At 37.6% G+C, this 21,200-nt stretch overlaps 1 protein-coding gene across 1 annotated transcript in view; it reads right to left on the bottom strand.

Annotated features, from left to right (window-relative positions):
* The window catches only part of heatr5b (HEAT repeat containing 5B), a 62,108-nt gene that overhangs the window by 26,652 nt on the left and 14,256 nt on the right, over positions 1 to 21,200 (bottom strand). Inside the window, exons 9-23 of the mRNA XM_062974321.1 lie at positions 20,805 to 20,960; positions 19,600 to 19,850; positions 18,667 to 18,778; positions 17,574 to 17,726; positions 16,982 to 17,081; positions 15,387 to 15,496; positions 14,648 to 14,811; positions 13,926 to 14,101; positions 13,580 to 13,685; positions 12,569 to 12,759; positions 12,164 to 12,323; positions 10,729 to 10,918; positions 9,191 to 9,360; positions 6,473 to 6,617; positions 3,679 to 3,918 (exon numbers count right to left, since the gene is read on the bottom strand). Of these exons, the coding sequence (XP_062830391.1) occupies positions 3,679 to 3,918; positions 6,473 to 6,617; positions 9,191 to 9,360; positions 10,729 to 10,918; positions 12,164 to 12,323; positions 12,569 to 12,759; positions 13,580 to 13,685; positions 13,926 to 14,101; positions 14,648 to 14,811; positions 15,387 to 15,496; positions 16,982 to 17,081; positions 17,574 to 17,726; positions 18,667 to 18,778; positions 19,600 to 19,850; positions 20,805 to 20,960 (2,424 nt within the window). The remainder of the gene's footprint in view (positions 1 to 3,678; positions 3,919 to 6,472; positions 6,618 to 9,190; positions 9,361 to 10,728; positions 10,919 to 12,163; positions 12,324 to 12,568; positions 12,760 to 13,579; positions 13,686 to 13,925; positions 14,102 to 14,647; positions 14,812 to 15,386; positions 15,497 to 16,981; positions 17,082 to 17,573; positions 17,727 to 18,666; positions 18,779 to 19,599; positions 19,851 to 20,804; positions 20,961 to 21,200) is intronic.

Below are 21,200 nucleotides of genomic sequence, written 5' to 3'. Positions count from 1 at the left end.
GGGAAACGGTGGGGAGTTCTGCCCAAGGCCTGTTTGGCTGAATTCTTGAGGGCAAACATCAACATCCTGCAGGTGAAGAGACTCCGGCTCTTGCTGAACCGGCGAAAACCCCATGTTTTCATCTTCATCTGCCACAATAGTACTAGGAACAGGACTACAAGGCCCATGAGTCATCACAGATGGCCATCTGTCAGGAGTGCTTGGTTTCTGTCGTCCTGCATCGTAGAAGGAAGTTGAACTGGATGATCCTTAGGGGTGTCTCCTAACATTATGATTGTATGATATTCTTATTATTCTTATTATTATTGAGAGGCTGGGTGGCCATCTGTTGGGCGTGCTTGGATTGTGTCCTCCATGGCAGAATTGGGTTGGACTGGATTACCACAGTAATTATTTCATATTACAGTAGAATCTCACTTATCCAACATTCGCTTATCCAGTATTCTGGATTATCCAACGCAGTCTGCCTTTTAGTAGTCAATGTTTTTGTAGTCAATGTTTTAAATTCATTGTGATATTTTGGTGCTAAATTTGTAAATACAGTAATTACAACATAGCATTACTGAGCATTGAACTACTTTTTCTGTCAAATTTTCTGATGTTTGGTGCTTAATTTGTATAACCATTACCTAATTTGATGCTTAATAAGCTTTTCCTGAATCTCTTCTTATTATCGAACATATTCACTTATGCAACGTTGTGCCGGCTTGTTTATGTTGGATAAGCGAGACTCTATTGTATATTTATAATCTTATATTATCTGCTTAGAACTGGATTATATGAGGCCCCTTCTACACAGCTGTATAAAATGCACACTGAAGTGTGGACTCAAGATAATCCAGTTCAAAGCAGATAATATAAGATTATAAATGGGTTATATAGCTGTGTGGAAGGGCCTTGAGTCTACACTGCCATATAATCCAGTTAAAATCAGATAATCTGTATCTTATAGGCAGTGTGGAAGAGGCCTGAGGCCTAACTGTGCCTGTCCCCTGGGCTGAGTAGGTTGCTAGGAGACCAAGTGGGCAGAGCTGAGCCTTGTAACTGGCAGCAATTGGATAAAAACCAATTATTCCTCTCCCTCTAATTAGGACTTTATTTTTCTTTTCTTTTTGTTGTATGAACGTAGAGGCATGGATGAGGGGTTGTGTTGCCAAGTTTAGTGTTTCTGGGATGTGTAGTTTTGTTGTTTTGTCCTAGGCCAATTTTTTTTATCCTTTTATATATATATATAGATACTCATACATAAATTGACACTGTGTATAAGTTAAGGACAGGTTTGGGGCCAAAATTATGGATTTTATATGACCCATGGTCAGATGGAGTATCATTCTGTGGAGACAGGAAAGTGCCAGCACCATCTTAGGGGGCCAGCCACCATCATTTTCCCAAACAGGCATTTTTTAAAAAAACACTTCTGTCATTCTGCTCTGAGAAGAAGATGGTTCCCATTTTTATATATGTTAAGCTGAAATATTAAATTTTATCAAAAAAGGAACTACACCCTTCTCTTAGTAGAGGGGACAATTGTGAGAGCTAAGAGAAGCAACAACCTCCTTTTATACTAACTCAGTACTCCTTCAAGGAAAAGAGTGAAAAAGCCACCAATACTATTTTCCAACCCAAGCAAAGCATTTAAAAAGGCCAGATAATGGAAAGCGCAGAGGAGGCTGATGCTTTTTCTAAGTTCTTCTGGGACAAACTAAGTTCTCACCTTTCATCACTCTACTCAGAGAAGGGCCAGTTCTTTATTTGAGAGGAATTTAGGTATAGTTGACCGAGGATTTTTGGATCAATTTTTGACAATTTATGTTAGATTGTTACACAAGCATAATAAATAAATAACTTTATTTATATTCCTCCATCTCTCCCTGAGGGAACCCAGGGCGGATATAGAAAACAATATAGCAGGAATTTCTGGACAATAAATTAAGATATCTGTCTCAAAATATGAAAAGGAAGGGTGATTTGTACAAAGAGTCTCTGCACAATATTACAACCTAAAACATTAGAATTATTTATATCTTCTATCTATTATAAGGATTGTTATTCTTTCTTCCAATTACATTCCTTGGGCTGTCATGACATAAAGCAGTTATTGCATACCTAAAAGTACCTTGCATCTATTTCTCAGTTACAAACCCATGCAATGAGAGCTACAGTGGTCCCTCACTTATCGCTGGGGTTAGTTTCCAGGACCACCCGCAATAAGTGAAAATCCGCAAAGTAGGAATGCTATATTTATTTTAATATTTATACATTATTTTAGTAGTTATACACTATTTTAAGTCTTTATTAACCAATCGTGTGTTGATAAATTGCCTCCTTCTCTTCCCGTTGCCACTTGGGCTCCCTTTCTCTCCCTTTGGTTTCTCCTTCCTCCCTTCCTTAGGCTGTAAATTGTAATTTTTTATTATTTATAATAGTCTTTTAGAATTTATTGAAAACCCGCAAAACAGCGATTCTATGCAAAGTGAACCGCGAAGTAGTGAGGGAACACTGTATTTGGAACAAATGAACATTAAAAATAATTAAAATAAAAACAGATTCTATTACGACACAAACACAGTAACTTGCCAATATTTTGCAGCAAATCCACAAATGCATTCAAGAAAAGAAATGTGGCAAACTTGTTGGAATATTCTTTTTAAAATCATGCTCTGAAGCTGAAGAAGCATTTTTCCATTTGATTGCACACATGTATTCACTGACCTCTAGGGAAATATGATATGAAATGCCCATACCCACCTTCCTCTTAAAATGTACATGATAATGCTTCAATAGCAAATAAAATACCAGCTGGTTCTTTCAAAATGTCACCATACGCACAAATGAAGAAGAAATATTTGTGTATGGCACAGTGACAGAACATTTCATTTGCAACAGGAAAAAGAAATAACTGGCAGGAGTTTAATATAATTCTATAGCACTATGTTACAAAAAGTACCAAAAACTAAGAAGTCAAAAGCTCGATTCACTCCAGGGAGAAATGTAATACAGATGTTCCCAGAAAAATACTAATTAAGAGATCAATGACTAAGTTTGATTAATTAGTTAATATCTCAGAAATAATGTTCTGAAGACAATTTTATCAACACAATTAAACACCCCTATGACTATTTATGAAGTTAATTTCTAAATATGCCTAAGGCTCCACTGACATTAGGATGTTACTGTATATTAGTAGAAAACACCAATCAGCATCTACCTGAACTGATTGTGAATGATTGGGGGTTACAATGCAAAATTCAGGAAAGAAGATTAAAGAACCGTAGCATGTCTAGGTTCTTTAATATCATCTACTGCCTCCTTTGCTGTGTTTCCTATCCCAAAATTAATCAATAAACAATATTAAAAATAATATTTTTGATATGTTCATGAAGAAATTCATTAATGGCAGCTCAAGAGTTAAGGAGTGTCTTTCTTCTGAAAGGTAACTAAACTATTTTTCAAAGCTTTTTACTACTGACATTTGTTTACTGAACTGAAGCAATAACTCAAAGCAGCATACTTCAACATATCATATTCAAATAATTAATATCTGTAAGAGTTGATGAACAGTATGCAAACTGTAAGGAAAATGATTTCTAAATAAAAACCTTCTATTGGTTGGCCAAGAATCAACAACTCAGATAACATTTATTTAGCCAATTTATGAAGTCATTTTTTAACACTTACCGCTGGACGCAGCAAGGACATCCTTGCATAACCTTAGCCAGTGAGAGAGTTTTTCCACTGCCAGAGATGAAAGCATATGCCCCAAAGTATCATGAATATCAGAGCACAATTTCCGATCTGTTTCCCGATCTAACATCCCAAAAAGGACTCCTTCAAGTCCAGTCTCTGTGATATTAATGCCTTGATGCCGACCATGAATATCCCTTCGGGAACCAGGGCCTGGTGCAAAAGGACTAACATCTGCAAAACAATTTACAATCAACAACACAGATTAATTTTGTTTCAAAATGGTAATTATCTAAAAGTGTATTAATCTTTTAGCTGCATGCCTAATAAGCAAATCACTGTGCAATTATTTATTTCCTTTCTACGAGGGTTGAATGTAAAGTAATGACTCCACCTTCGTTACTTGGGTTTGGATGGGAATATTTTAATAAATCAAATGCAGAAATAATCCTTAGAATGTGCTCTTTAACTACCACTATTCACTTTTCCACATAATCACAATTTTTCCTTCCATTTCCCCCCAGCATCATGATCTTCTCCAAGCTTTCCTGTCTTCTCATGATGTGGCCAAAATACTTCAACTTTGCCTCTAATATCCTTTCCTCCAGTGGGCAGTCGGGCATTATTTCCTGGAGGATGGACTGGTTGGATCTTCTTGCGGTCCAAGGCACTCTCAGGATTTTCCTCCAGCACCAAAGTTCAAAAGCGTCTATCTTCCTTCGCTCAGCCTTCCTTATGGTCCAGCTCTCGCAGCCATAGGTCACTATGGGGAATACCATTGCTTTCACTATGCGGACCTTCGTTGCCAGTGTGATGTCTCTGCTTTTCAGTATTTTATCGAGGTTGGCCATTGCTCTCCTCCCAAGAAGTAAACGTCTTCTGATTTCCTGGCTGCAGTCTGCATCTGCAGTGATCTTCGCACCTAGAAATATAAAGTCTGTCACTGCCTCCACGTTTTCTCCCTCTATTTGCCAGTTGTCAATCGGTCTGGCTGCCATGATCTTGGTTTTCTTGATGTTTAACTGCAGCCCGGCTTTTGCACTTTCTTCTTTCACCTTGGTGATAAGGCTCCTCAGCTCCTCCTCGCTTTCGGCCATCAGAGTGGTATCATCTGCATACCTAAGGTTTTTAATGTTTCTTCCAGCAATTTTAACTCCAGCCTTGGATTTGTCAAGACCCGCAAGTCGCATGATGTGTTCTGCGTACAAGTTGAATAGGTAGGGCGATAGTATACAGCCCTGCCGTACTCCTTTCCCAATCTTGAACCAGTCTGTTGTTCCATGGTCTGTTCTTACTGTGGCTACTTGGTCTTTATACAGATTTCTCAGGAGAAAGACAAGGTGACTTGGTATCCCCATACCACCAAGTACATGCCACAGTTTGTTATGGTCCACACAGTCAAAGAGTAGTCAATAAAGCAGAAGTAGATGTTTTTCTGAAACTCCCTGGCTTCCTCCATTATCCAGCAAATATTGGTAATTTGGTCTCTTGTTCCTCTGCCTTTTCTAAACCCAGCTTGGACCATCCAAGCTGGGTAAATTTTCCTACAACAAAAATATCTACCACTCCCTCCAATTATATTCTAAACATCAAGAAATGGGAAGTTACAAACTAAGGAAATAACTTATCAGACAAATTTGACAAATTTATTACACACACACACACACCACATCCTATAGCTAAGATTCTCAGGCAGGTTCTCAGCCTATCCTTCACTCAACAAATGATGAATCTAAGTTCAACTTAGTTTCTGATAGCTAAAGGTACATTAATAGATAATTGAAGATTTCACCTTGAACCTGTTGATCAGTTTCTATCCAAATGTTTATGGTATACCTTTGAGCTCACCTGAATTTTCCCAGTCACAGACAAAAGTACTCAGGATAGGCAGGTCAAAATATTTTGTGAATTACAATGCAACAAAATTAACAGAACCATTTCCTGAGACTTCTTGAAGACTCTGCCTGACCTCTGTGGATGATGAAACCACTTTGTACATCGCTACAGGGACCATAACAAGATGGTTCTATGATTCCCCTCCCCTCTGTTCACCGGGCATAAAGGACCATGGGGGAGCAAGGTCTCTGCAGTAGGTCCTGGCACTGGCAAATGCTTCAGAATGCATTACCATTAATTACCATTATACAATGCTCAACCATTAAAGATGGCAGCCTTACAATGCCAATAACCTTAATCAATAAATTTTTACTAAAATACACAAACCATTCACTCAGTTTCAAAGTGCAGAACTTCAACTGAATAATACACTTACATGGCTTCTCATCAGATAAATTCATATATTTCCTGGAAATTTTCCAAAGGAGGTATAAGTGGTTAATACATTACCATGTTATGTAATGTGGGGTATATCTACACTGTAGAATTTGTGCAGTTTCAAAAACTTTAACTGTCATGGCTTAATGCTATGGAATCCTGGGATTTGCAGTTTGGTGGGGCACCAGTGCTCTTTGGCAAAGAACACTATAAAAACTGTTATCTAACTTAACAAAGAGACCTTTCCCACTCCCGCTACTCAGAATCAAAGTAATTATAATGTGTTAGGGATTCAGTCAAAATATAAACAAGGGGTAAGTTCAACATGGGGAGCTTTGGAATATCAACCAACAGAAAATAAATAAAAGTCAATCTTTCAAAATGTGAAATGTGATTGACTTTTTTAATGAAGTCAGGCAAAATGAGAAACAAAAGGGAAACACCTCTGAAAAATTGAGAATGCCAGCTATATCTGATTTGACATTTAAAGAGAACTTATAAAAGGAAAACTTACTCATCCCATTACTTTCTTTTTCTCCAGCATTTTTAGCTAAGCTCATGGCATATTCACATACTTCTGCTGCTTCTCTCTGAGCAAGTTGTCTAAGACAAGCTACTGCGGCCCGACGCAGAAGTAGGTGGGAGCTGCACAGATGAACCTGAAAGCATGAATTATTGAGTCAGTCTAAAGAAATAAGAAGTAAATTTTCATTAATGGCAGTCAACTTGTCAACAGATTGAAGTTTCTATTATATACACAATTTTAATATTTCCATAGGAAACAAAATAAATCAAATGACATGCACACACTGTAAAAAGAGGTTCAAATGAGTCTGCACAGGTGTACATGCATACTCACTGTGGTTATGTAAAGCAGGATTCAGACTTAACAAACTAGGTTATTATATGTCTTAAATGAGTGCTACTATAATATAGGAATCTAGATGTTCAATAAAAACTATGTTCTATAAATACAATTGAAATTAATACTTGTAAAACAATGTGCAATCCACACAAAATGATGAACTTTTATGTTTTCTTCAGACATAATGGGAAACCACAGGTTCCTGCTATGTGACTCAGCCTTTACAAACATCAGGTTTCCGAGTCTCCCCTTTGCTCTCCTTCTGTACACCAGTAGGAGATCAAGTACATCTCATTTTGATTTTAAATTACTCATAGTTCCCTGTGGTGTCTGTTTTAGTAACTCATAGTTTGTTCAAACTCTCTTCACTGATTTAAACACCCGCACACAAGCTCCTGATGCAGTTTCATACATAGGCTTGTTCCCACTACCCATAGTAGTGAGAACAAATCTCAAATTGAAGCTTTTTATTCCCAGTGCTAGAGGACAAAAGAGAACAAGAAGCTAATTCACATTGTTTCTTATTACATGTGAACTAAGTCTTAGCTTGCTTCATTCTTTCCCATTCTGAAGTTCCCTCTAAGGTTCAAATTTCCAGGATGCTACAGGAGTAAGGAAACCCTGTTGATCGCAATTCCATAGTTTTAACCCCAACTGGGAGGGTAAGTAGTGAGCAATTGCTTTATTTGTACCTCACCATCCTTAATGGGAAAGTGTGGGATATGCTTATACTGTTCTGAACAAGTGTTCTTCTAGCCCAGTGACTCCCAAATGTTTCCAGTCATGGAACTCTTTACAAGACTTCGACAAAGAAATACATAAATCATGGATGGCATCCAACTTACTTATAAATTTGTTTTTGATGCTAAAAAGCCTTATTCGAATTGACAGGTGGACATGAAGGGGAGCATTTCTTTGATAGCCTTTCCAATGTCTATCAGTCCTACCCAGCAGTCATTTAGTGCCACAGATCTATGTTTTACTATCAAAGCCAAAGTACATTGAATTCCGGTAAGATCTTCACATTTTGGCACAGGCTTTTAAAAAAAGGTAATAAAGACTTTTTGCAGAACCCCTACAATGTTTTTGGGGAACCCTAGGATTCCGTGGAAAACAGTTTGGCAACCACTGCTCTAGCCAACGCTAGAGTCAAGGATTTATTTTTAATTTACATATGATTTTTTCAGTAGGAGAAATGTTTCATGCAGTATAGCCGCAGATAAAATACTAGTTAAGTGCTTTGGTTAGCAACCTGATATAATTCAGCCCACAGACTTCCTTCATAGAGGGTCAAGGAAGGCATAACGTAAGCCATTTTCCAATTGATTCAATGCTGTCTGCCTTCTCAATTATTATTCAATCAATACATTCACAATATTATATTTAAAATCTAGTCTAAGCCTTGGTGAATTCTGTAAGTGATCAGATATGCAGAAGTGCCTTTTAAATCCATGGCAATTCCTCTTATTCTTTTTATTAGAAGCCCTTAATAAGATTTTCTAGATATTGAATAGCTGCAGAGGTTTTAAAAACTCACTCTTTGCAAAGTATGTATCTAAAAGAAAGCTAACATTGCTAATATTCTAAGTGCAAAAAAAATAAAGGCATGATGCCAGACTGTGGAGGAGGTGACATTTCACTGTCAGCCAATTGGGGCCATGCTATCAGCAGCCAAGGGCAACAGTATTAAGGTTTTGTAAAGAAAATTAAGTAGGAGCAGCTGAAGTTCACATGATGTATCATAAAAGACTACTGCTCTTGAATGCAAAACATGGGTTACATAACCATATAAACCACACACCTAAATATGTTACTCAAATACAAGAATTTTCAAAGCTTCATGGTATATATTTTCTTCCTATTCAAATATGCCTCTCTCCCATATAAATTAATTCCAGCTCATTTATCAGGTTCATGGCTTCTCTTCACAGGAGGTACTTGCACACAGGAGGATCGTACAATCCTCCTACAAAAGAAAACAGCACACTGTTCAAAATAGTTGCCAGCTTGCTAGCACATGTGTTTAAAACATATCTGCTTCTAGCATTTTAGCATGTTTGAAAAGGTACACAATTAACTTAGGCCAGGACATCATAGAAATGCTAAAGTGCTTATCTGTTTGGATTTAGCCTTAAGATACACAACAGTTCAAAAATGGTACTAAAAGTCTGAAGCAGATTTTCTTAAAGGAAAAACAGGTAAACCCAGAAGAGGTATCTGATAAAGAATGGAATAAAAGCACTTGTCAAAGCACTTTGACTCAACACATTCCCCTTTTATAACTGCCCCTGCATAAAGTACCCTCTCTGGATGTGTATTAATTTCAATATAGTGACTGTTTAAAGGAAGAACATTGTTTATACTCACACAAAGACTGGGAACGAGGCTGGAAAGGTTAACATGTCGTGGTGCAAACATATGAAGCTGCTGGAGGCAGGAAATGGCAGCTGCTTGAACTAGAGAGTCTGAATGATCTTGTGTAATTGCACACCCCACCAGACAGGAGGAACGGATGGTAGAAACCGTGGCTCCATTACCTAAGAAAATTGCACATTAAAAGCAACTTTGAAATATTTGTCTTGTTTTCTCTTTCAATTGCATCCACTTGCTTATGTCCTGTCGCACACACTTAATGGGGTTCTTAAAGTTTGATACCTTTATTATCTTTAAGGGATACCAAAATCTTTTTCTACTCATTGTTAAACCTCACCAGATCTCCCTGGGTTTCCCACTCCCTTCCAGGTAAAAATACTCCATAGAAGCATTCCTAGACTATGTAATTTTAAGAGAAATATGACATTATCCAGAGTCAGATTTAAAACTCCACCCACATTAGCACATTTTTATATCCATAGTACTTCAATCTCATACAGAATAAACTTCAGCTGATTCTACCTTGCCTACACTAATACTACTGGACCAGGATTAGAACTACCGTCCTGGGATTAGACAATGAGAATGTCAGGATGTACATATATATACTGATGATATATTCAGATGACTGCTTTAAGAAGTTTCATATAGACATTTAAAAGCTTCGAGGACAGCACAGAACATTGGGACACTCCAAAGGTTATGGGTAGATTGAAGTCCTCCCAGACAACTTTTGGATTTGTTCTCCCACATGGGACTGGAGAAACTAGAGCACTCTGCCTTCTACCCCCATTCTATCTGAACAGCCTACTTCGATGACACTGAATGCTGTTTAGGGGTCCAGGAGATCCAACAGGGTCACACACTCCCAGCAATCCATTCCCAAGCATCCACCTGAATTTCCAGTCAATGCAAATTACATCTTGACACCATGCCTAAAACCATACTGAAACAAATTTAAGTAATTTCTGCTATCCAAAACTGCTGTGACACTATATATGCAATGAATATGCTCAAAAAAGTAGATTTGAAACTAGGAAATGAAAGCTTCATGCCCAAGAGATCTGAGACCAACTTCTTTGAAAGTGTCAATCATATCTCTTTTGGGACTAACCAAACAACTCTATTCACTGCTTCTGACATCCATGCTGTAAACCTAACCCTAGTGGGTTTCAATAGCCAGAAGATGCAAGTTCCTAAAGAGAAATTGGTAATCCCTTAAGTACTTTGTCAATATCCTCAGACTATATAAATTCAAAAGCATGTATAATAGGATGTCAGTGCCATTCATTTTTCAGTACTGTCAAAACTGGCATCCAGATCTGAGTACATTCAAATATTTTCATTTGGAAAACACAATGCAAATTTATAATAGCATGACTTCAAAATTTCCATCTCCTGATTCACTGAACCTGCATAAAGTAGGCTCCTGACCACTTGGAAGAGCTTTGCTGGCTGGCATTCTGCAGCTATGATGATGGCGGTGAAGTGACATTTTCACATTTTCATGTATATTCTTTTTTAATACTAACCTTGCAGCTCAGGGCCCACTGTAGTTATTATAGCTCCCAAACATCGACCCAGACACTGATGAACCTCTGTGTGTGATGGAGGCACCGTCAGAAGCAGGGTGAGAACCAAAGACAGCGTGGGTTCCACATATCCACGATACATTGGACCACTAGAATCCACTATTAAAGCGAGTGAATGGAGAGACCATGTCTAAAAGAAGAATAAATATGTCATATAAAAACATGGTTGCCACAAAGTTCTCAGATGGCTTATACCTTTTCACTCTAGGTTAGGAATGCAATGCACACTCTCTGACTGTAATTGAGGAAAACCAGGTGTAAGCAGAGCAAAAAGTATTAAATTCTAAATCAGCACCAACACAAGAACGGTATAACTCCTTTTATTTTGTTGAGTGGATAAGGTGGGTAGACCTCTGGTATCTGGATCCCACCAAATCTCACATTTTCAGTTTGCAGATGCTTTGGCAATGGTTCCCAGAATGCACCTCAGAGGTTACACAGAACCAGAGCTTATTGACAATATTCCAGCTCTGCATGGGGAGATGTGATGCCGGATACCGTCTCCCAGGAGCATTCAGCCATAGCTGAAGTTTTTCCAGCATCTTTATTTCTGAGAGTGGCTCTACCAATTTTGTAAAGGGCAAAAAGCAGTATGTTGGGTTCGTTCTACTGGATCCACAAGCCTCTTACCCACTGACATGAAGAAAAAGTCAGGTACTAGCTCTCTGAATATTTCTATCTAAATACTCTACCACTGCTTACAATGGGAGTTTCATCAGTAGGAGTCAAAACAAGGGTATGGTAGGTGATAAACATAACATTAACTTTATCAATATTTCCTTCCTGTAAGTAAAATCCCAGCAGGATTTTTAATCAAATGGAGAGTTTGTTGCCCCTTTTTATAGCTTCTCTGTTATATAGGTTAACATCTGGAGTTGAAAAAAGAATAGAAAATCAAGCAAAATTTATAAGTATCCACTGTGGTTCAGGCTGCATCCGAACAGGCTCTATATGGGGGAGGGACTTTTATAGTATTTTCAAATGAACACTTATAATGAGATAGTTTGTATTCCTTTGAAAGTGGAGAATTTGCTGCCTGAATTTTGATATAATTCCCTAGCTGTTTGTTTTGAATAGTAATAATTTGCATGCTATCATTGATCAGTCATACTGGAAATACAACGAATTCACATCAATTTTCTGACCCTCACAAAAATAGTCTATTATACATATAAGGTCAAAATAAATGTTCATACAGAAAGTCCACAAATATACAACATTCTTGAGATTTTTGCCTATAGAAAGCTCTTGAAATTTTCACTCCTGTCTGCAAACAAGCAGAGTTACATCCTTAATCCACATACAGACAGAAGACATTGAAAACCATAAGATGCATAACCTTTAAATTGTGCTAGATATTATTATTTTTTTTTACCTGAACTTCGGGAGAAGTTCCATCTTGCGCCAGTGCTAAGAGAATACTGACACTAGTTTTTAAGTGCTGCCCAGATCCGATGCCGCCAACGTAACGATGGAGACAGCCAAGAGCCAAGGAATGGCCTGTTCTTGATACAACATCTCTAGCAGATTTCAGCCTGTAAAGACATTTTTAAAGTTATCCTTCTTTCAATTGGTTGTTGGTGCAGGATTTGTTCAAAATAAAGAAAAACAACGTAACTGGAAGACATAAGAAGAAACATGACAGGAGAAGAAACCAAAACTTTCAGACAAGGCACACTGAAAGAATTATGTAAAATGTGAAGTCATTTAAAAATGCCTGGTGTTATATTCAGGGGACAGAGATTTTCCACAGTTTATTTAGAGTGGAAACAGTACTTACTTGTCAAAGCTATACTGGGCCATTCTGGCAATGAAGGTGGCTTCTCCAACCACCTGTGCCATTCTGCCAAGGGCTTCTCCTGCCGCACATCTCAGAATGGGATTAGGATTGTCAAGAGCCCCCATAACAAGGGTTAAGGCAGACTTGCGAACTTCTTCTGGTCCTAAAGTACTTTTATTTTCAGCCAATCCCTTTAACCAAAGAAAAATGAAGAAGTTCAGATTTAGTTTGGCTGTGACTATTGCTATGGAAATGAATTCCATGAATTTCCAATTACAAGCAAGATTCATGTTGCACATGTGCTCTGGTGAATGTTTCATACTCAGTTATGTGTTGTATTTTCTCTCAAGATGAGCTGTTTCTGAGAGCGGTTATGAATTGAAATTCAGATACATACTTTTGTTAGCATAATGATCGTTTATTTTCCTGCTCACATTACCCTATCAAATTCTTTTTAGTTCACATATTAGCAAAATGGCTAATGTGAAGGACAAACAATTCTCAATCTCTGAAGAATCTACAATGAGAAACTGTGCGCAGCACAACTAATGAGGCTACCTCTGCAATGGGAAACATTTCCAAAATAATGTAAGCCTCTATCTAATTCCCCACAGCCCATCAGATATCTAAAACTTCAGCTGTGCAGTTCACAAGAATTAATGATGACTGCCAACTTGGAAAGGGAATTGTTTGAGTAAACACAAACACAAAAAGCTATCAATGACAATTATTAATAAGGAATGATCGACAACTACACTTCCATGATCAGAGGCATTATGCCTAGGTGTGTCATTTGTAGGGGAGCACAAAAGGAAGGGCGCCACTGTATTAATGCTGCTCAGCATTTCTTGATTTCCAATTCTGTTAGAGAGAACCCTTTCATCTTTTGAATTAACTCACCATAATAATATTGGAAATCAATTCATGTATACACATCTATCAATGTCTTGCCATTTCAGCATTATTAAATTTTAATTATTTAAGGAGAGCAAAAACAGAATGCAGATTTACCTTTAATGCACTAAGAACAGCAGTAAAAATATTGAGCTGCACGGCTTGCTGACGAACACCTTTGGCCTGCTTGACACATTCTGCAAAATGATCCAACATCTGCAACCTGTAAATAAAATAGTTGTGAGAGAACATTCTTTGAAAAAAAAAGGTATGATGGCAGATACCTCCATGAGGCAAAAGGACTGCGCCACATGCGAGATAAGTTGCAGTTAGTTATTTTTCATTTTTCATCATCAACAACGGTTGCATAGACTTATTTTTTAAAATCTTTCTGGTTTCAATAGTACTGGATTCAACACACCAGGGTGAAGCAGTAAAGCACAATTCTTTTACTTAAACACACCTGTGTTTGTAGGAAACATGAGGGAAAACTACCCCAAACAGAGCAACTGAGGCATCGATGACTGATACCCCCAAAGGAAGAGGACCAGGAACAGCTTCACCAGCAGGGATGCGCAGATAAATGGAAGATGGGTCATGTTCTAGAGCACCGCTTCCAGAGGCACTGTTTGGCTGGAGCTGCAAAGCATCATTTGAAATATATTGGTATGGAAAAAACATACTGCCATAGTAAAAAATAATTATTACTACACCTAGATTATGTGGTACTGTCATTTACATAGTTAAAATTGGGACTCAAACTTATCTATCAAGCTCAGTTATGTATTTACCAAGTCTGAATGACATTTATGATTCCATGCATCTTCCTCAAAGAGGCAATAACAGATCAAACATTCTCACAGTTTCTATTCAGAAATCTGAGAAAGTAATGCATTCTCAATTTAGAATTGCCAACTTTCTCTCTCTACAAACATACATCACTGGTGGTCTGTTTCTCAATTTAATCAACCCCATAGGTCTCCCCAAAAACCAAAATCCTGCTGAAATACTGCTTGCTTTTAATGGAATCTAACCTAACTCTCTGGACTCAGGAATCCAGGAGAGGCAGCTCTGTTTGTATACACAAAGTACACTAATGGAGGAAGGAAGAGCCAGGGGTTGATTAAAAGACTTTAGAAGGCAGATTTGAGAGGCTTATGAGATTTTTCTGTTAAGATTTTATACCTGATCTTCAATAGATTTATGATCTGTCTCCTGTAGCCAAGAACCAAGGAGAACACTGTCATCATAATGGCAAAGTGATCTCAGCAAGGAGGTAGTAGTATTAGCAGAGTTGTCCGTCAAAGTAAATTCTGCCACTAGCTCTCGAAGAAGTGCATTAAATGATCCTAGAAAAAGAAGAATGTGAAGAAAAATTCTATATATACAAGGCAGTGATAATGCTGTATAAGAAATCCAGTATTAATATTATTACAGACTGCTTTCTGAACTTTGCTGTTCCAAGGATTTTGAGATGATTGCCCTATCTCCAGAGTTATCAATGGTGTTTACACTTTTGTGGGCTCTCCTGAAAATGTGGAGGGTCGATTGTAGTGCATTGATGTGTACTTGTCTTCCTCAAAGTTCCTTTCTTGAGTATAATGACATCACTAGGATTTGATTGTTGTATATTAACAAACTTACGTTGTACATAGATAAAATGATGGTTAGAAGATATAATTGCAGGCAACATTTCTGCACTTTATCTATACCACTGCTTCACTAGCTAGATTTCTAATTGGGATCATCAGTTGTCTCAATCCAAACAAAACTCGTTTAGAAATATATAGTTTCATCAACACCATAGTCCCAAACATTTCAAGCTGAGAAGCTGACCCAAGAGGAGGATACAAAGGAACTAAATATTAAAGACAATATAATAAATAAAGGATCGGATTAATAAGTACAATTCACTTCACTTTACCTTCATATGTTTTTGGTGGTAACAAAGCCAAAATGTCATAAAGCCTTAATCGGACCATTGCTGCACTAGCCTTCAGATGAGCTCCGTGGGCTTTTATTACAGAGGGAATGCTATAATGTTAAAAAAAATTGAACAACAATTATTAGTAAAATCTCATGAGTCTTTGTAGAAGACAGAAAAGTATTAAAATATAAAAACATGATAAAAAACAGAAATATATTTCAACAGGTGAAGTGTAAAATATCTTAAAATCTGTCAATATTTATTAATACGGTTCCAAAATCTGGAGTCCCCAGATACTTTTGGCCTTCAACTCCCAGAAATCCTAACAGCTGGTAAACTGGCTGGGATTTCTGAGAGTTGTAGGCCAAAAACATCTGGGAACTCCAGGTTGAGAACCACTGTTCTATTAGGTCTAAGACCCAGATTCTAATTATCTAAGGTAATGGGGCTGCCATGTTGTAGTCCTCCAGATATTGTTGTACCACAGCTTCCAGGAGCCCTAGCTAGCAGAGCCAATGGTGATCAATAATAACAACAACAACAACAACAACAACTTTATTTTTGTATCCCGCCACCATTTTGCCGTGGGAACTCGGGGCAGCTTACGTAGGGGCAAGCCCGATGACACAATTAAAATAGAGTAAACAAAAACATAATCAATGCTGGATGTTGCAGTCCAACAATACCCAGAAAATCCTACACTTCCCAACCTGAACTGTGAAGACAGTTGATGAGAACCTTTCTAACCTAGGGTGATTTCCATTCTGGCTGGCAGGCACAAATGGCCAAATCTTTATTATTTAAAATTGACAGTATGTTATTGATTTAAAAAACACAATAGTGACTGATGTTAATATTCCACTTCTTCCATATTTTTTAGTTTCAGTAATCATGGAAATTTGCCATGATTGAGGAAGAAGGATTGGTCTATGACCAAAATAAAGTTAGCATAGAGCAGAAATATTATTTTTCAAAATATTACTTAAAAGCCCACCATATCTAGCCTAACATTTGAGTCCCTTTGGGGACAGAGGTCAGGTTATAAATAAAGTGTTATTGTTATTATTATCTATGTGTCTTATATGTTTCAGCCTCTGAATGGCTTTATGAATTTCATTAGAGGAATTTTATGTTTTTATGAGATTACGTAAAATAAATAATAGAATTTTAAATTCTTTCAGAGGGCTTAGAATAATGTATTTTCAATATTCTTTAATTATTAATTAATTAAATACTTTTGCTTACCTCACACTCTTAAATGATAGTAAATTCATTGCTCCTCTTTAATCTTTTCTTCTCTAGCTGATGAACTAACATTTTTGAATTTTCTCTAACTGAATTCATAAAATGGTTGGTAACCTGCCTAGCCCTTGAAATGTTATTTTGTTTGTGTAATATAATTTTTAAAATTGGCAGTTATTTTTATGTTCTCTCTGAAATTCTTTCAGCACAGCCTATAGCTTCACTTTGCACTGATATGACTAAATAATTTTTAAATCAGAACTGCACTTGCTATTTCAGGTTTATTTATGAAGTCAAAAATGGTTTTGAAAGAAAAAACTATTTCCCAGTGACTGAAAATTCATACTTACTGAGACATCATAGTCATAGCACATTCTATAGGGGTCATCAGTTTTCGAATAACATCTTCTGTTAGAAGCTCAGGACAGTGAGCAACAAAACTCCTCATAGCTGGTAATTAAAAAAGCATGTTGGTTGAACTAATTGTGCAAATGAAGAAACATAAACCCTCAAGAAGTAGAGTAATTCAAATGCTGATGCAAATGACAGTGCTTTCTCTAGCAAAACATTAACCTAACAATTTAGTTAGCAAATTGGAAAGCAAAGAAATTACTTTTAAAATATATATGCTCTTTATTTATTGGTTACACCAAGACTCTGAGGGTGTTTTACTTGGATCTCTCCCCCACCAGCTTTTACTTTAACAACATTGTAATGTAATCTAGGCTGAACAACTGTGACTTTTCTATTTCAGCCGGATTTGTGACTGAGCAGAAACTTGATCTGCATTATCTGACTATAGGACCATAGCCAGAAAAAAATTCGGGGGGGGGGGGGGGGGGGAGCCCCTACCCCCCCCCCCCCTTCGCTACAGCCCTGTCTGACTACAATGACAGAATGAATTACCACGGGAACTGTCTGCTAGATTTTTGAGACTCTTACCACAGAGAGCTCCTGCACGTCCTTCCAGCGTTACTTGCCAAGTAAAGGAATCGCCACGGGCTTTCTCTGCTTCCAGTTCCTTTAGAGAACGAGGAAAAACATTTCGCCACAACAGCAACATCTTGGGAAGATGGTAACGAACCACTGAAGGACCTAATCCAACAGACAAATTAAGAGTACAGCTTATTACTGCTCAGGGAAATGCAAAATAAACATTGCCAAATACCTCTAAAATACTTCCACACAATGTATGCATGATACTGGAGAGAGAAGGTCGTGGACCACTTTTTAATTTTAATCAGGAAAAAACACAGCCAATAAGCATACACTTTTTGCACACTGTGCTATAGCGGTTCCCAGACTTCCCTGAATCCAGATGCTTTTGGATTATAACTTACAAAAATATGGTCATAAGACCTGGTGACTGCAAACTGTAATATAGAATCATAGAGTTGAAAGAGACCACATGGCCATCCAGTTCAACCCTGTGCCATGCAGGAAAAGCACTATCAAAGCACCCCAACAGATGGCAATTCAGCTTCTGTTTAAAAGTCTCCAAGGAAGGAGCTTCCACTACACTTTGAGGCAGAGAGTTCCACTGTTGAACAGCTCTCACAGTCAGGAAGTTCTTCCTAATGTTCAGGTGGAATCTCCTTTCCTGAAATTTGAACTCATTGCTCCTAATCCTAGTCTCCAGGGCAGCAGAAAACAAGCCTTCTCCCTCTTCCTTTTGACATCCTTTCAAATATTTTGAGGTAACCCAAGTTTGGGAGCAACAATGCTACATGAAAAGTTAATAATTTTGTCAACCTGGAACATGGTAGATTACAAAAATATTTGTATTTTATACTCAGATAAATAACAGTAATGGAATCAACTAAAGCTAAATTTTTAAATAATCTAATTTCTAATTTTTTTTTTACTACTGAACTGCTAGAAGCTATATAATGAACTTTGGAAGAAGCCCATTTATTCTAACCTGTGTTGGATGTTTAGCCACATAAGGCATTTTATTGTTGAGGTTGACTAAGACAAGCTTATCAAGACAGAATAGCTGTATTAAAACACAGTGACAGATAGCAGGTTGTTTTACCTAAAGTCATTAAAGCACCAAGCAATAACCATCCAGCTTGAGTTCGCTGTAAGGACAATCTACTATTCTGTGCTGCAGTTCTTAAGAGGTCCTCAGCAATGCTAACAACCATCTGAAAGTGAGGGAAAGAGGGTTTTTTAAAGTTTATCCAATAATTGATGAAATTTATCAGCTAGATTTGCTGAGAACAATGAATTACATAAAAAGGAAAAAACCTATTTCATAGATTAGCCATCATCATTTGTTTCCTTTAACGTAACTATAATCATCCTTTATTATATCTTTCTCTGGATAGCAAGGTGAGGACACCAGCCAGAGGAATGGATTACAAGCAACCGCAGCTCTAACAGGAGATATGGAAGCATAGGGAAAGGATTAAATGGAAGAGAAAAAAAATACGATGAGGGGTAAAGCTGATGAAGGAAAAACATAGGAAAGAAGAGCAGAGAAAAAGGAAAAAAAGGAAAGCCGAGAGAAATTCAGAGAAAAGGAAGCAAGAGGAATTAGAGTGGGAAAGCATGAGAAATGTGCTAAGAAGTGACAGAGTGACAGCTATTTGTTCTCAAAGCAGAAAAAAACCTGAAAGAGTAGAGATAACAACAACAGTATCCAGAATGGGAAGCTAAGGTGCCAAGCGCTACAAATGTTTACAGCAAATGAATCGGGGTAGAAATATCAGAAATAATAATAATAATAAATAATAATAATCAGGTCCTAGGAGGATGGCACAGTTTAGAGTCATAATAAACAACTGTGTCTTCAGAGTAAAGGACAGAGTTAACACGAAACTGTTTTTACTACAATGCAGTTCTGTTAGAATTGTATATTCCAGTCTTTATTACATTCACAATAATAATGCTATTTGATGACAGTTGCCTTTCACTGCATTCACAGCAATATTCTACAGCAAAACGAAGCTGTTCCCAATCTTACCTTCCCTTTCGCATGAGGAATGCCTAAAGGACATTGATGAACTCCACCTAACAAAGCAGCCATTGCAAAACTGTATCCACTAACAGCTTCTGGTGATGTCTTCAGGTTGTTGAGCCTTTCTGCACACCGGTCTAAGAAAGGCGTCAACTGGAAAGGCAAGGCCACAGCTACACAGCGCAAGCACCAGGCAGCTGCAAGTCGAGCAGCCATACTGGGATGAAGAAGAACTGAAGTCACAGTCTCAAGCAATCCTGAAAGAGATATAGATGACAACAGCTTCTTAAAAGGACAGCACCAAAACATACAATAAGGAAAACCATGGGCCTCCATTCAATCCATGTGGTTTTTCCTCCATTATCTTCAATCAATAATCAGAAATACAAGATAAGAGCGTATTTAAAGGCTATTGCATAGAACTTAGGTCTGCTTTACAACCTAAGAAGCTGTTATACTGAGACATTTGCCAGAACAGACACACTTAGGGCCCTTCCAGAGAGGCCCTATATCCTGGATCTGATCCCAGGTTTTCTGCTTTAAACTGGATTATATGAGTCTGAACTGCCAAATAATCTGGGATAAACAGAAAACCTGGGATCAGATCTTGGGATATAGGGCCTGTCTGGAAGGGCCCTTAAAATTGAGCTATGCTTTATATCAGAGTTTCTCAAATTGTGCTCCTCCAGATGTTTTGGACTTCGGCTCCCACAATTCCTAACAGCTAGCAAAATGGTTGGGATTTCTGGGAGCTGAAGTCAAAAACAGCCGGAGGAGCACAGTTTGAGAAACACTGCTTTATATAAGCACGGAGAAAAATGTCCTTCCATGGTAGTTGTGTGTGCTCTTTCATAAAGATATATATAAATAGCCTTACACTGTATAGAATACATACATTCAAGTCCTCTCTATCCATGGATTCTGTAATCAGGGATTAAAACATAACACAGTTTGAAAATATTTCTGTCCCTGTCCACCAAAAACAAAACAAAACAAAAAACAAACCATGATTTTGCCATTTTAAGGGACACTATTTTATTATGCCATTACATATAATGGCACTTGAGTATCCACAGATTTTGGCATCCATGGCTAGGGGAATGGGGGTTCAAACCACAGTGAATACCAGAGTTCCTCAGTAGAATAAACTAGAGAGCTTGACAATTTCTTTCCAGGTAAATCTGTATTTGTATGTAGACTTAATGACTAACCTATAGAAGGTTCTTGTATAAGAGGTGATGCAGTGGCGTTCAGGCTCTGAACGAGACTCCCAAGCTCTTGAAGGGCACAAACCATTACATGCTGACTTGCAGAAACATCAGCTGCTCCCGACTTGTTTTCAGTATTAGCATCATTCACAACAGCTTCTGTCAAGAGAAATGAAGTGAAAAAAGAGAAAAATGTACCATTCTATTAAATCAGATCTATAGTTAGATGAGCATAATTGGAAAGCACATTAAAACTGGAAACAAACTGTAATACAATTGATAAGAAATTAAATCATATGCCCACCTTTTTAATATGCCATACAGAACTGTATAGCATATTAAATATATACCATCTACCAATCACCATCTGTATGCCCATAGAAAATCAAGATAGCCATA

The sequence above is a fragment of the Anolis carolinensis genome, chromosome 1 (assembly GCF_035594765.1).
Source record: "Anolis carolinensis isolate JA03-04 chromosome 1, rAnoCar3.1.pri, whole genome shotgun sequence".
NCBI classification, from domain to species: Eukaryota; Metazoa; Chordata; class Lepidosauria; order Squamata; family Dactyloidae; genus Anolis; species Anolis carolinensis.
The sequence above is the reverse complement of the archived record's forward strand: the minus strand, read 5'-3'. Positions and strand labels throughout refer to the sequence as shown.